At 40.1% G+C, this 13,754-nt stretch overlaps 1 protein-coding gene across 2 annotated transcripts in view; it reads left to right on the top strand.

Annotated features, from left to right (window-relative positions):
• Positions 1-13,754, top strand: part of SNAP91 (synaptosome associated protein 91) — a 73,288-nt gene that overhangs the window by 21,531 nt on the left and 38,003 nt on the right. For both annotated transcript variants that reach the window (XM_075414436.1, XM_075414437.1), the window contains exons 4-9: positions 1,013-1,088; positions 2,898-3,000; positions 4,935-5,028; positions 6,137-6,248; positions 7,562-7,668; positions 9,403-9,444. In XM_075414436.1, coding sequence (XP_075270551.1) covers positions 1,013-1,088; positions 2,898-3,000; positions 4,935-5,028; positions 6,137-6,248; positions 7,562-7,668; positions 9,403-9,444 — 534 coding nt within the window. The remainder of the gene's footprint in view (positions 1-1,012; positions 1,089-2,897; positions 3,001-4,934; positions 5,029-6,136; positions 6,249-7,561; positions 7,669-9,402; positions 9,445-13,754) is intronic.

The raw sequence follows: 13,754 nt of genomic DNA on the forward strand, positions 1-13,754 counted from the left end.
AAAAACCTCAGTAGTGCAGAGGCATCACTTCTGAATCAGTATGGACCTAAGAACAAAGGGCAAGGATGATTCTTGATGAGGGGCAAACTTGCCTTTAACAATGTAGTTGGAGGCAGGCTGATTATCTGCCTCTTCATTTACAAAACTGTAGCATAAGAGCAAGTAGCAGCCTGTTCCAGGATGTTGATAACTTATGCGCTATCTGAAAACAGAGCTGGGCAGGATTGAAGATCACCTGGGACTTTTTGACTAGAGTCAAAGTTGGTGTTCTGGCACATGCGTATTGCCATCCAAATAGCTACCATCTCTGCATGAGTGTTAAAATCTTCCTAAAGCTGTAAATTAAACTTGATAGCCTTTGTATTACGTTTTCCTTGCCCATGCTTTTTATTGACCTGTGTAGACTGGTATGTCTGCATAAGAACCAAAAGTGTACTTAAAGAGCTTTAATATGACTGTGAAACAATTCCTTCTTGACTGCATATAAAGTGTTTTCATGCAATGAAAAAATTTTTACTCCTGTCCTATTTTTCCGTTTCAAGCTTTGGCCAATATTCTGATTTGCTGTCTGTAACAGTTTCAGCCTGTTAGTCACTGTACTTGATGTAGGGCCTGCTTGTTATTAAAACAGGCCCTCTGCTTGGCTGAACCTGAGGTCTGCTGGGTTGTAAAGTCTGGGACGAGCCTGGATATGCTGATTTGCAAGCAGATAAATCTGGTGCTTCCTCACATCTCTTTGAGAATTAACAATTTTTACTGCTTCTACAATCTGGTTTGTATTTGCACATAATCTATTTTTATGTATACAGTAGAGTGTTTAGTAGAGAGTCAGGCTAAATGTAATTAATCTGAATCTGAATGGATGAAAAAGGTTTTGAGGAAGGTATTGCAGGCTAATAAATAAATCTGCGGTTTTGTGTATGTGTACTGGAGTTGAACTGGTAGCCTACCTGCTAGGAGTTACAGAGCCTTCAGATAAAACCTATAGTAAGAAAATAACTTTGTGTTGCAGAGATTTATTCAGTACCTGGCGTCTCGAAACACATTGTTCAATCTCAGCAATTTTCTGGACAAAAGTGGATCTCATGGTAAGCCTACTCATGTCTATAATCTTAACAAGATTCCGCATAAGATACTATTGTTAATTTCCTCTTTCGTTCATAAGATGCAAATAATATAAAAATGTGCTACAGAAGCCTTTTTGTAAGTACTTAATGAATACAGGAGCTCAAGTCAACTGCTGGACAACTTCAGAACAAGGTTTCTCAGTTTCTGCAAAATTTGTACTCTAGAGTTGAAACTGTAGAACTCCATTAGTAAGTGCTGGTTGAAATCAGGGCTGGGTTGGCTATCTCCTGTTCTGTTATGGGAGTTAAGGATGAAATGCATAACTTTCCATTTAGTTTTTTTTATTCCATCTTAAATGGTATTTTGGTTGCTTGGGGACACTGCACTTTTTAGGAATTGTCTATACAAATGTTTATTTAGAGAGGTAGGGGGTAAGCACCAAAAGAACTAGCTGGTTTTGATTTGAGTAGTGAATTTAGAAGGTCTAGGCAAAGATTAAGGAGTTGTTCTCTCTAAAGCTTACGACATCTGTTTTTCTGCTTTGACTCTGGAACTATCAGTGATTTTTCCTGTTGCTTCACTTAATGGAGAAAGAGCTGGTTTCATGGTAGCTCTAGTAGAAAAGAGAGGAAACTTACAATTCAGCAGCTGTCAGAGAATATTTGTAGACTGTATGCAGAAAGCAGGAATGCTAGGATAATGGGCAAAGTCAAAGCAATACCACAAAACTCCATCTCTCAATGGAGACGTGTGACACTAAAAAGACTTCAGCATGTTTTAGAAATTGTAACACAGGGCAGGAACAAAGCCCAACCAATATTAGAACTGTGTTTGTGGAAGCAAAACATGCTCTGCGTGTTCAAAGATACTGGTATTTGGCAACAGTTAATTCCATTAAATGCATGCTTTTGTATGCTTTGCCCCTTTCTTTAAACTGAAATTGCTGTTTCCTAGATAATACAACAGCGTGTCGTAGATAATCAGGCATTGGAGTTGGTAGTGTTAAGCCTGAGTTGGCAGAGGTACTTAATGTTGAAAGATATTGAGGAAAAATACAGTCAATGACTAAGTCAAGGGAAGTGGATGTTAACAAAGATAGCAAAAAGGGACTTCTACTGAAGAGGGGGATGAGTGGCCTGCTGCACATGTATCTGTAGCTTAGAGGAAGAAACTTTGAAAGAAATACCAGAACGACAGACTGTAATGCTAACTGTTCCAAAGTCTTACAGGCTTGAAGGTTACTGAAGTTTGAGGCTGCTTGTATGGTATCATATGCCTTGAAGATCTCTAGTTCAAAGAAAGTTCAAAGAAAGCACAAATCTCTGAATGCCTTCGTAATTTCTTTATTCTGGTAAACCTAGTCAGGGGAGTTCTGAAGGTCCATGTAAGAGTTGGAGGGACTGACATACCTAAAATAGTGGGAGTGTTTTAAGCTGAAATCAATCTTTATCATGGAAGTCATGTACCAGTTAAGTATAACCTTCTTGTTCGATTGGCATTTTTCCCCATTAATAGAGGGGTAACTAATTTCGCCATCAAATAATGTTGCCACATATCTGTGTAGAAGCCCCTAGCACGTTTCCCCAGGAACCATGCCACTGGTACATTGGATGACTCTGTTGGAAGAAGACGACAGTGGTAGATTGTTTTGATGCAGCACTACTGCTTTTTGTTCGGAAGCTGGATGATGTCTTGCGATGCCTGTTCTGTATGTGGAGTTGTGTGGAGATCACATAACTTTAGGATCTATTGACTGTATATTATTCTTTACTAAAGAACCTCTAAACAAGCATGAAAATTAAATGTAAAATGTGTAAATTTTTTTGCAGGTTATGACATGTCCACCTTTATTAGGCGTTATAGTAGATACTTGAATGAAAAAGCATTTTCCTACAGACAAATGGCATTTGACTTTGCAAGAGTGAAGAAAGGGTAAGCAAAGTTTACATCTGTAAACTGATAGGGTTGCTGGACCCATGAAAATCTGGTTTGTGGCAATACGCTTAATTTTAGTGTCTCAATGACTTTGTTTTTATGTTCTTTGGTTAGCCACAGTGAAACACCAAAATGGTTGGAAATCCAAGTATTTGTAATTGATTAACATTACACGAGGAAAGGAAAAACAGTGGGTAGTAAGGGAAATACTGAAGACTGAAGTAAGGTGCCTTGCAGAACTGGGAGCTTTTAGTACTAGATGTTAAATCTGACTTATTAAAATGTGCTGCAGTGAGTCTGTGTTTAGGATTTGGAGAAGGAAATGCTCTGAAACTATATTGAGGATGTTTCATTACTCTCCAGACACTTTCCTTAAAGATGACTGATTACAAAGGAAAACTGAAATGAACAGCTGAAGTTCTTAGCAGACAAGACAGCAAACAGTTATAAAATGAACTGAAAGAGGTTGTAAACTACTGGTTTTATTTCCCACAAGAACTATGTTTAAAGAAAAAAAAGTTAATACAGTCCAGAGTAGTATGTTGGTATTTATCAGAACACTTTTTTTTCTCTGACTCCTCTAACTGGAACTTTAATGGCTCTAGATTCTCTCTTGAAGCACAGACAACACAAGTGGCTGAACACCCACTGACACTGTGGCTTAACTGAATGCACACTAAAGATGCTCTTGTTAATCACGAGTTGTGTACAGAATTGTTCTGTCAGTTCCGGTGTATTCTGCTGCTTGGGATTCTGAGCTGTTAATAGAGGCGTCGCTGCCAGGCCTTCCTCTCCTGCTTCTCAAACTGTCGTGTAGCTGGATGCTATTCCCACAGTGGGGACCAAAGTAGTTATCTCTTGAACCTATCTGGAATATGAATCAGTAAGAAGTTTTTGACATAATCCAGCTAGCTACTAGTCTTTGATATTTCAGGCAGGCTTTGATCTAGCAGGCTGCTGCAGTGCGAAAGTGCTGAGGTTCCCTTTGTGCCTTCAAATGCTTCATGTTAAACATAAATTTGAGTTGCTGGGCGTCCTTCTGTTCCTGCCTTGCTATATGTTCATGGAAAGGCTTTCTATGCTGTTATTTCTGGTGCTCAAGACAAGGTGCTGCCTCAGAGTATAGTATAAAAGAAGTTAAAATGGTGGTATGCATTCACCGAGAGGAGATGCTATAACTGTCAGTGGCCAGAGCAGGGCAATATATAATGGTGCTTGTGCAGGTTTGTGATATTTAGAGATAAAAATGGACATGCGTGAAGACTGCTGTATGACTATGGGTGGCAGTTAAGGAATGCTACACATCCATGACTGCTGCGTGATCCCATTAGAGTAATGGTTCAGGATGGATACAGCAGGTCAAAGTCAGTGGAAGTGCTATGAAGGAGTAATAGAATTAATTAGTACCCAGGAATACTGAGGAAAGAAGCTCTAAGCCAGGATTGCCCTGATGTAAATTGTCACTGAATTGGCGTGCATATATTGCGGCACTAGATTGGGAAAAAAGCAACCTATAGAGTTTTTTGTCTTCAGTGACCATAGACACATCATTAAAAAGTACTCATAGCAATGAGTTATCATTAGTTATTCATAACAAACTTGATGCACAAAGACTATCAGTTCTCTAAGTACTTTAGCCTTTAGTGACAGCATTTCTTGTCAAGTTATTTAAACTCTTAGTGTCTTCTTTCCATAAAGAGATCATTCATCATTCTATCACAAACCTCTTCTTTGCCTGCTGTCAGGTTGGGTGGCTGTATGAAGTATTTTCCATTGCAGCTCTTGGAATGTTGTGAGAAGCAGGAAATTCAGACAGTGCTCCAAATGTTTGAAATGAGTTATAGCAGCTTTAAGCTTAAATTTAGACAATTTGGTTTGGGGAGAGGGAGAAGGGAAACATCATGGCTTCTAACGTGTATTCCCTCTTGCAGAGCTGACGGTGTAATGAGAACAATGGCTCCTGAAAAGCTACTGAAGAGTATGCCAATATTGCAGGAACAAATTGATGCACTACTTGAATTCGATGTATGTATTGAAGCTGATCCAGCATTAACACTGGGCAGTGACTTAAGCATTTCACCTTGTAGGCAATGCTTTACTGATCATCCCATTATGTGGGAGGTGGAAAAAAGAAATCCCCTTTTCAGTATTCCACTGAGGTAGAGTGAGGTGAAGGATGTCTCTTTCCTATATGTAAAAAATGTGCAGATTCAACTATTTTTTTGTAGAGAGGGTAGGAGAACGGTGTGAGAAATGAGGGCTCTTGAGGACTGCTGACTCAGAGCTGGGAGGTTTTTTCTGTCTCTTGGCAGCCAACTTGTTTTTAGGGGGAGAGAAAAAGCCAGTAAAATATCACATCTACATTGTTTGGCTTCATCAAAACCTTCATCTGGTATACAATAGATTTATAATGTAATAATGTTATGAATGATGGTGGGATTATTTATCTGCTTTAAGGATAGAAACAGGAGTCAGTTGTGGTAGGAGGTGCAGCATAACATTGCAAAGAAGTCCATCTTGAAGTTCTTCTGTTCTTGATGGGTAGAAGGACACGCTCCCAGATGGAAGGCAGGGCCCACTACAGCTTGCAGAGGAAAGCCTTAGGAATACATGTCTTGCTGTTGAGTTTTTGTTACTTAAATGGCATAGGAAATGTGATAATGGTCTTGGAATAGGAGATATTTTTTAATAAAACAAAGATCTTTTATAAATGAGCACTTACTTTCTGCCCAAGTTACTGTGAGAACTGGAAGGGTCTTGACATCATTAACCTGACTTCATTACCTAGTAGACAACTGAGGTTTTGTTCAGCTCAGCTGTGAACTGACATCTTTTGCCCAGTTTCATTAAAGCTTTGTTAATAGAGTCTCTGCTTTCCACCTCTGTGATAGGTGAAAGATTCAAGACAAAGTTGTTTACTGTTGATGGGGATACTCCTCTTTTGCAGTGGATTGTTTTGCAGTGGTGAAGAAAGCAATCCTTGATCTGCTAACCAAAAGCTTTGTTTGGTTTCTTTCTGTGAAGGCTTGTATTCAGTGCTTGATTCTGCAACAGTGTCAGATACCAGCTGCAAGCTAAAAATTCTGATTATATTCAGTAAATCTGCTGTAAATAACTGGTATTTTATTTGTAGGTTCATCCAAATGAACTGACAAATGGTGTTATAAATGCTGCATTCATGCTTCTGTTTAAAGATCTTATCAAACTTTTCGCTTGCTACAATGATGGGGTTATTAACTTACTAGGTAAGTAGCCCGGTGTCTGTATCTCACATGCCATGAGCAACTGAAAAACAAGTTTCAGATCTGCTTCAGTTTTTTTTTAATTAGTTTTCATTAAAACTTATTACATTTTTCTTGACTAATCTGTTCTGAAGTAAGGGAAAACTAAGGCTGTGTGAGCTTCCCTATGTCCTGCAAGATTAGCAAAGCAACTTTTGCTATTTGATTGCATTTTTAAGATACTCAGATTCTCAGATGCTCTGTTATATATGCTATGTGATAGCTTTAGATGAAATAATATGCTCCTGAATAACGTTCCTGAGCTGTCTGAAAGTGTGACTGCCAGAGCTGGATCCCCTCCAGAACCCTACCTACCATCAGCCTACAAAGCCTGTAGGAGGCTGTGAGCATGTTCTGAAGCTCAGACAGCTTGGCATGGACCACCAGCATAACACACCTTAAGCTGTCCCTCCAAAAGGCTTTGTTATGAAGTCTAAATCCAGAAGTTGCTGTAAACTGCAGGAAACATAACTGACCCTGTAGAAAATGAGCTTTAAATATTAAAACTTGTGAGCACTTCAGCTGGTCTATAGAAAGCTGAAAATTGAGATTGCTTGGCCAGTGTGACTGACCTAACACTGACTGCAGCTACAACAGGAAGAAACAGAGAGGTTACAGAGGCTGAATAGGGAAAAAGATGTTCCTGAGCAGGACACAAGCTCAGATGATTTTTTTGTATCCATGTTGCAATGCTTTCTGGTGGTTTCATAAAAGTAAGTCCTGGGTGTTTTGACTGAAACTATAGGTGTGGGAAGCTTATGGAGCAGACACAGATGTGTTGGGCATAACAATTAGATTGAGATTTAGCTGTCGACTGCTACTTAAGGTTCAGGTTGAAATATGTGGCAGGTGTGCTTGATAATGAATGTGAACAAACTTTAGAGAGACACCCAAGTGGAAGAAGTATGTTCTTTGGAGTGAAGAAAACTTGGTAGAAGACATACTAATCTATGTTTAAGTACCCTTAATGACTTTGAATTTTAAGTTTGGTAGCTATTTCATCTGATTACTTTTTATCTTTAAAAACCTGGTTTACATCACAGCTACAGCTGGCTGGGGTGCGGTTTTCTGGTCTATGAAATTCTTTAGAAGCTCAACAAGCCCAACTTCTAAATTCTACTAAGGACTAGGAACACCACTAGATTAGTGTCCAAGTAGAAAAATGTTAATGGAGTGTAATATTCTTGAAACATGATTGTCCTGAAAACTAGAGTTGCTGATGAATGCAGACCTAATGTAAGATATCTTAACTGAAATTTACAAAATTATTTCTCTAGAGAAATTTTTTGAAATGAAAAAGGGACAATGTAAAGATGCTCTTGAAATCTACAAACGATTTCTTACTCGAATGACCAGAGTATCAGAGTTTCTTAAAGTTGCAGAGGTAAGTGACTTCCAGTCTTCTGGAGTCTGGCGCTTAAGTATTTTGTGGGTTTTTTTTAGCACCAACATGAGATAGTAATTGCACTTGTTAAGCATCTAGCTCACTGTGTATAACTGAGGCAGTATAGAAGTTCCTGGATCTGCTTGGTCAGCTTTTCTTGAAGTAGTTAAGCCCTGCTTAGGACTTCCACATCTCTCTACTGTGTAGCCAGTCTCAACTTTCCTGGTAACGTAACAGCTGACATAACTTCAACCATATCGATATTTCTTGGAAGTGCTGTAATGAATGCATGGTTCTAGAGTACGGTTGAACATTAGAGGAAAATATAGCAATTAGGAATAAAAACATAATGATTTTGTAAGTCCGCTTTCTAAGTCTTTGCAGCCAACTGCAAGTTAACTGGAATGAGAGATTTTCCTGGGTTTGATCCTTGTTATCATCCTCTTATGTGGATAGTGCAAATATTACATGGTTAATTAACTCTTTTGCTGCGCTCTCATTTGTGGTAGTTGGCTCCTTGGCACAAGATGCACATTTTCGATGCTTCATGGTTCATTGTAATGGACAGCAGTAATGAGCTGAATAAAAAGTTGATTTCTTTGCTAATTTACCTAACTATTAAGCTGCTATGAGGAAAGGCTGAGAGAGCTGGGGCTGTTCAGCCTGGAGAAGAGAAGGCTCTGGGGAGACCTTATTGCCATTCAATACCTAAAGGAGTCTTACAAGAAAGATGGCGACTGTTGTGATAGGGCAAGGGGTAATGGTATTAAACTAAAAGAGTGTAGATGTAAAAACAATTCTTCCTTATGTCTAGTCTACAGTGAGGGTGGTGAAACACCCTATGGTTGCCCAGAGAAGTGGTAGATGCCCCATCCCTGGAAATGTTCAAGGCCAGGTTGGACGGGGCTCTGAGCTACTTGATCTAGTTGAAGATGTCCCTGCTCATTGCAGGGGGGGTGGACTAGATGACCTTTAAAGGTCCCTTCCAGCCCAAACCATTCTATGGTTCTATTTTATTTCTGAAGGAGCCTGCTAGACACCTGAATGGTGGGTAATGTCTTATATGAATGTTGAACCTGAGGGAGTGAAGTACTTTAGACACCTATAGGTCAGCTTTGCAGGACAGGGATTGTAATGACTGCACTTCAAGATTACTTAGTGCAGTGGAGCTTATTTTTCTGCAAAAGCTAAACCAACAGGCACTTTGGAGAGCCATAATGAAGCAACAGGACAACTAATAGAAGGTTGCAGACTTGGACCTCATCTTGCTGTATTTGAAATGCTAGCAGAGAAGGGCGGAACAATAAAGTGACTTGAGCTGTAGCATTTTTTTAAGTGATATTTTCTAGGATTTGCTCACAAGCTGAGTTTGACAACTTCATTAGGATAATCAGGTATCTGGATAGTATGTGTTCGGCAATTCACTAGTGCTGTCCTCTGAGACAACACAGTATGAGCAGAATGCCCTGCCTGACTTGCAATATGGAGTATGAACTTTACCTGGGTGGAGTCAAACTCGTTTGGGTTTTTTTTTCTTCTTTTTAAATGGATTTTTTCTTTTTAAAAAAAGGACTGCTGCACATTGTTGAAGGTAGCTACAGAAAGATGGGCATCTACACTTGCAAACTTCGTAGTAATTTTCTAAAGACAAAGTGCATACCACGGTTCTAGTCAAAATTAGTGCTTGCTGCAGGGGAATAACAAACTTACATTTTACCTCTTTTATACCCACAGCAAGTTGGAATTGACAAAGGTGATATTCCTGATCTTACACAGGTAAGCTTCTCTTGTAGTCTTTCTGGGTCTGTGTAATAACTATAAGTTGTGTAATTAGGAAGCACACCAGGAATGGAAATGTTGGTGGGAAGTCATACCACCTAACACTTTAAAGCCCTCCCAATTTGCAGATAAGAACTGCTCAAAGCTATTTTTGAAGACTGATATAACTGAAATAATGTCTTTTGCAATGACTTCTGACCTACAGTTGCAGGGTAGACTGTCTTGCTTTTTCCTTGCTAAAGGACAGATTTTTGCAGTTTGTAGCTCAAGCTCATTTTTTTGAGGATAGACTGCATAGAGATTGCCGTGTGACTTGCTTCGTGATCTCTCCCTGATGTAGTCTTGGTCCAGCGATGAAATTCAGAGCAGCAATAATGCTGCTTTCTTGGTCTAAGTACAGTGAACTTGTAGTTTAAATGCAGAAGTTGTGTTTTGATTGCTGAACTTCTCTGTCAGTATGCATCAAAACTTTTAATATCAAAATTCACTTATGGTATAGCTGCTTAAATTCTGTTGGGCTGGTCCACTTTCAATATCACCTGCAAATTGACCTGGATGCCTGGCTTTGTGTTTAATGTGAAAACGCTCTATACATGGAGGAAGAGGTCCGTGCTGGAGAGTTCACTCATGGCAGTTTTGATGCCGGTAAAATTGGAACAGAAGAGCAGCCCAAACTGCTTAACAGTTGTAAATCCTAAGTGTTTATAACCTATGAATGTGTACTTCTTGAAAACCTCTGGAAAGCCTGGTTTAAATCAACATCAGAATAGTGATTCTCTTGGTTAAAAAAGCCAATTAAAAATTCTGAAAGTGAGACATGATGTGAAGATGGAGAGTGTTAATTTTTATGGGTTTCAGATGCTACAGGGCTATGAAGTCTGGCCACTCTTTCAGCAGAGAAAAGTTTAGACTTCTAACAGCATGTGGAATGCCAAACCCAATTCTGAAATAGCTGAGTAGTATGTTCACCTACCTCTGTACCTCAGGGGCTCTTTTTTGACAAGGTCCAGTCAGTCATGAACTAAGTCTTTGAACCAGAATAACTTGCCTTAAGCTCAGTTAATGAAATATGCTTTATAAATTTATGTAGAACTTTTCACTGCTTTTCTTGGGTCAGCCTGCTGGAAACGCTGGGACTGCACAAGCCCGGTTCTGCATCATCAGTCAGTGCTGCACTTGCTCAGCAGCACCTTAGTTACGGTTACTGTAATGTCCCTTTCACCTCATGAACCAATCCTTTAAAATATGATATAATAGTCCCTTTGGAAGGAACAGATCTGCAGTGGTCACCTAGTCCAACTGCCTGACCAATTCAGCAGTCTTCTCAGGTAGTCCCTCATAGCTGTATTCTCCCAAAGGCTGCTTGGAACTCACTTGCTAAGGCTAGTCTGCAACGTGCTGTAGATTGTCTATAAGGCCTAGGCAGTGTAATTCAGTGAGAAATAAGTAGCAGGTGAATAATAAGACTGAATTTCAGCTAGTAAGTAATATAAAATTCTATAGAATATCAATGGTATACCTAAATTCCCTAAGCAAGCAGTGGCAATAGTCAGTAATATTCCACAAGAATTTGGTTGTGTTGACGCTCAACACAACCTGAGCATGTGACGCTCAACACAACCTGAGCGTGTTGTTTTCTTCACTGGATAAAAAGCTGGTTGGGTGGCTGAGTCCAAGGAGTGGTGTTGGATGTAGTTAAATCCAGTTGGCGGCCAGTTACTAATGGTGTTCCCCAGGGGACTGGGGCCAGTTCTGTTTAATGTCTCTATCAATGATCTGGATGAGGGGATGGAGTGCAGATCAGTTTGCAGACAACACCAAATTGGGTGGGAGTGTTGATCTGCTCGAGCGCAGGAGGGCTCTACAGAGTGATTAGGACAGACTGGATTGATGGGCTTAGGCCAGCTATATTAGGTTCAACAAGGCCAAGTGCTGGGTCCTGTACTTGGGTCACAACAACCCCATGCAATGCTACAGGCTTGGGGAAAAGTGGCTGGAAAGCTGCCCAGTGGAAAAGGACCTTGGGTGCTGGTTGACAGCAGGCTGGACGTGAGTTAGCAGTGTGGCCAGGTGGCCAAGAAGGCCAGTGGCATCCTGGCTTGTATCAGGAATGGTGTGGCCAGCAGGAGCAGGATTGTGCCCCTGTACTCGTCACTGGTGAGGCCGCACCTGGAGTACTGTGTTCAGTTTTGGGCCCCTCACTACAAGAAGGACATTGAGGTGCTGGAGCGTGTCTAGAGAAGGGCAACGAGGCTGGTGAGGGGTCTAGAGAACAAGTCTTATGAGGGGCTGAGGGAACTGGGATTGTTTAGTCTGGAGAAAAGGAGGCTGAGGGGAGACCTTAACATGCTCTGCAGCTACCTGAAAGGAGGTTGTAGTGAGGTGTGTGTTGGTCGCTTCTCCCAAGGGACAAGTGATAGTACAAGAGGCAATGGCCTCAAGTTGCATCAGGGGAGGTTTAGATTGGATGTTAGGGAAAACTTCTTCACTGAAAGGGTTGTCGGGTGTTGTGAAAGGCTGCCTAGGGAAGCGGTGGAGTTACCACCTGTGGAGATACCTTAAAGGTGTGTAGATGTGGTGCTTAGGGACGTGGTTTAGTGGTGGATGTGGCAGTTTTAGGTTAAGGGTTGGTCTTGATGATCTTAAAGGTCTTTTCCAACCTAAACGATTCTGTGATTCTGTGACACTTGATGTGTGTACATACTCTGTAAATCCAAACAAGTGGTCACAGTACTGAAATACAAGTTGATAGCTGTCATCCTCGGACTTTCTAGTTTGGCTGCAAGGTTTTGGAGGCTGGGGAGGCATCTTGGCAGCTGAAGACCTTGGCTCATTTTTATTTACTAGCAATTCTTAAAGCATGGCAGTTTTGCCCCAAGTAGCTAGTGGGAAGCCTATATCTAAGGTTCCACCACAATGCTGACTGATAGATTAGTCTAATGTTGAAGCAGTACCTAGAAGTTAAGCACCGTTCCGTGTTGCAAATGAATACCAGACAATATTTAATTTCCACATTGTTGCATCTGAGTAGAAATTTTCTGAAGCTTCCTCTGTGATTTTCTGAAACCTGTGAATAATATTTAATGTGTGTAGAGGTAACTGGTAACAGGAAATAATGGATTTTTATTTTTGTTAAAACATAGCTTGCTGCTTACATGCTTAAGCAGGCACAGTTTGTATCTTATTGCTATAGTCTTTTTGAATCTGTAGAAGTCTGAATCTTTTTTTTTTTTTTAAACAAATGAAAGCCTTTGCTCATCTTTTTCTTGCTGCTGGAGTTTTCTCATTACTAAGTCACATGTGTTTAGCCAAATTCTTTCTTGTGCTCAAATTAGTTGAAAACAAATATGCATGTAGAAGCAGCAATAGTTAAGATGTTTCTGCATTGCATATGTACGTGGGACATATTTAAACTCAAGCCATCATTTAAGGATTTTCTGAGCCTTTTAAATTTCTGCATCTGTTTAGTTACCTTATTGCTCAGTTTTAATGCCAAAATGAGTAGGCAGACACTATAAGTACACTTAGTTGTGCATTGATACTGGCAGGTACTAAGCATCCTGAAGCATCTGATTTAGCCAGCCAGCTGGTTTTCACCCTACTGTACATACGAGCAGTGGATAGTCTGTTTTCAAGTGTTGCAAACTGACTTTTTGATGTGTATGTTTACCCTAAAATTAAATACATTATTTATGAAAAACACCATAGGTGTTGCTGTCAGGAATTGTGGTTGATCTGAAAGAGACTGATAAAGAGAATTCCTCGTTTAAAGACTGTACCATTGATGAACCGGTAACCCTGATGAAATACTTGACTGTTATATGCTACTGTATCTCTCAAGGGTTTCCTCCTTGCTTGTGGCTCTTGCAGGGTTCTACTTAACTGGACTCTAATTTTATACTGGAGTAGCTAAGCACACTGTCATTTGTATTTACGACTACTTTTCCTATCCATTGTAACAGCAAGTGCATGCCTGGGGGTATTGCCTGACCACAAAAAGGTTGCTTAAAATAAAATCTAAGATCAGGAAGGCTTGAAAAAGCTTAGTTTTTGTAAATGTCTAAAATAGTGATCTTTCTGAAATTTGAAGGAATTAACTGCTGGGCTCAGTAACCTGTGCCTGGTTGCCATTTTGAGAAGACACAGCTGTAAGGTTTTGTGGTGTTGGAGTCTTGAACCAAAGGTAACTGCTGTTGGGGGTGTTGGAAAGTAATTCTGGTTTGTTTTGTTTAGACTGCAAATATTATCTAGCCCTCTGGTCATGAAAGAGGTGTTGGAGGTATGACTAAAAGCAAAACTGAAAGGGT

Source organism: Opisthocomus hoazin, chromosome 2, assembly GCF_030867145.1.
Source record: "Opisthocomus hoazin isolate bOpiHoa1 chromosome 2, bOpiHoa1.hap1, whole genome shotgun sequence".
NCBI lineage: Eukaryota > Metazoa > Chordata > Aves > Opisthocomiformes > Opisthocomidae > Opisthocomus > Opisthocomus hoazin.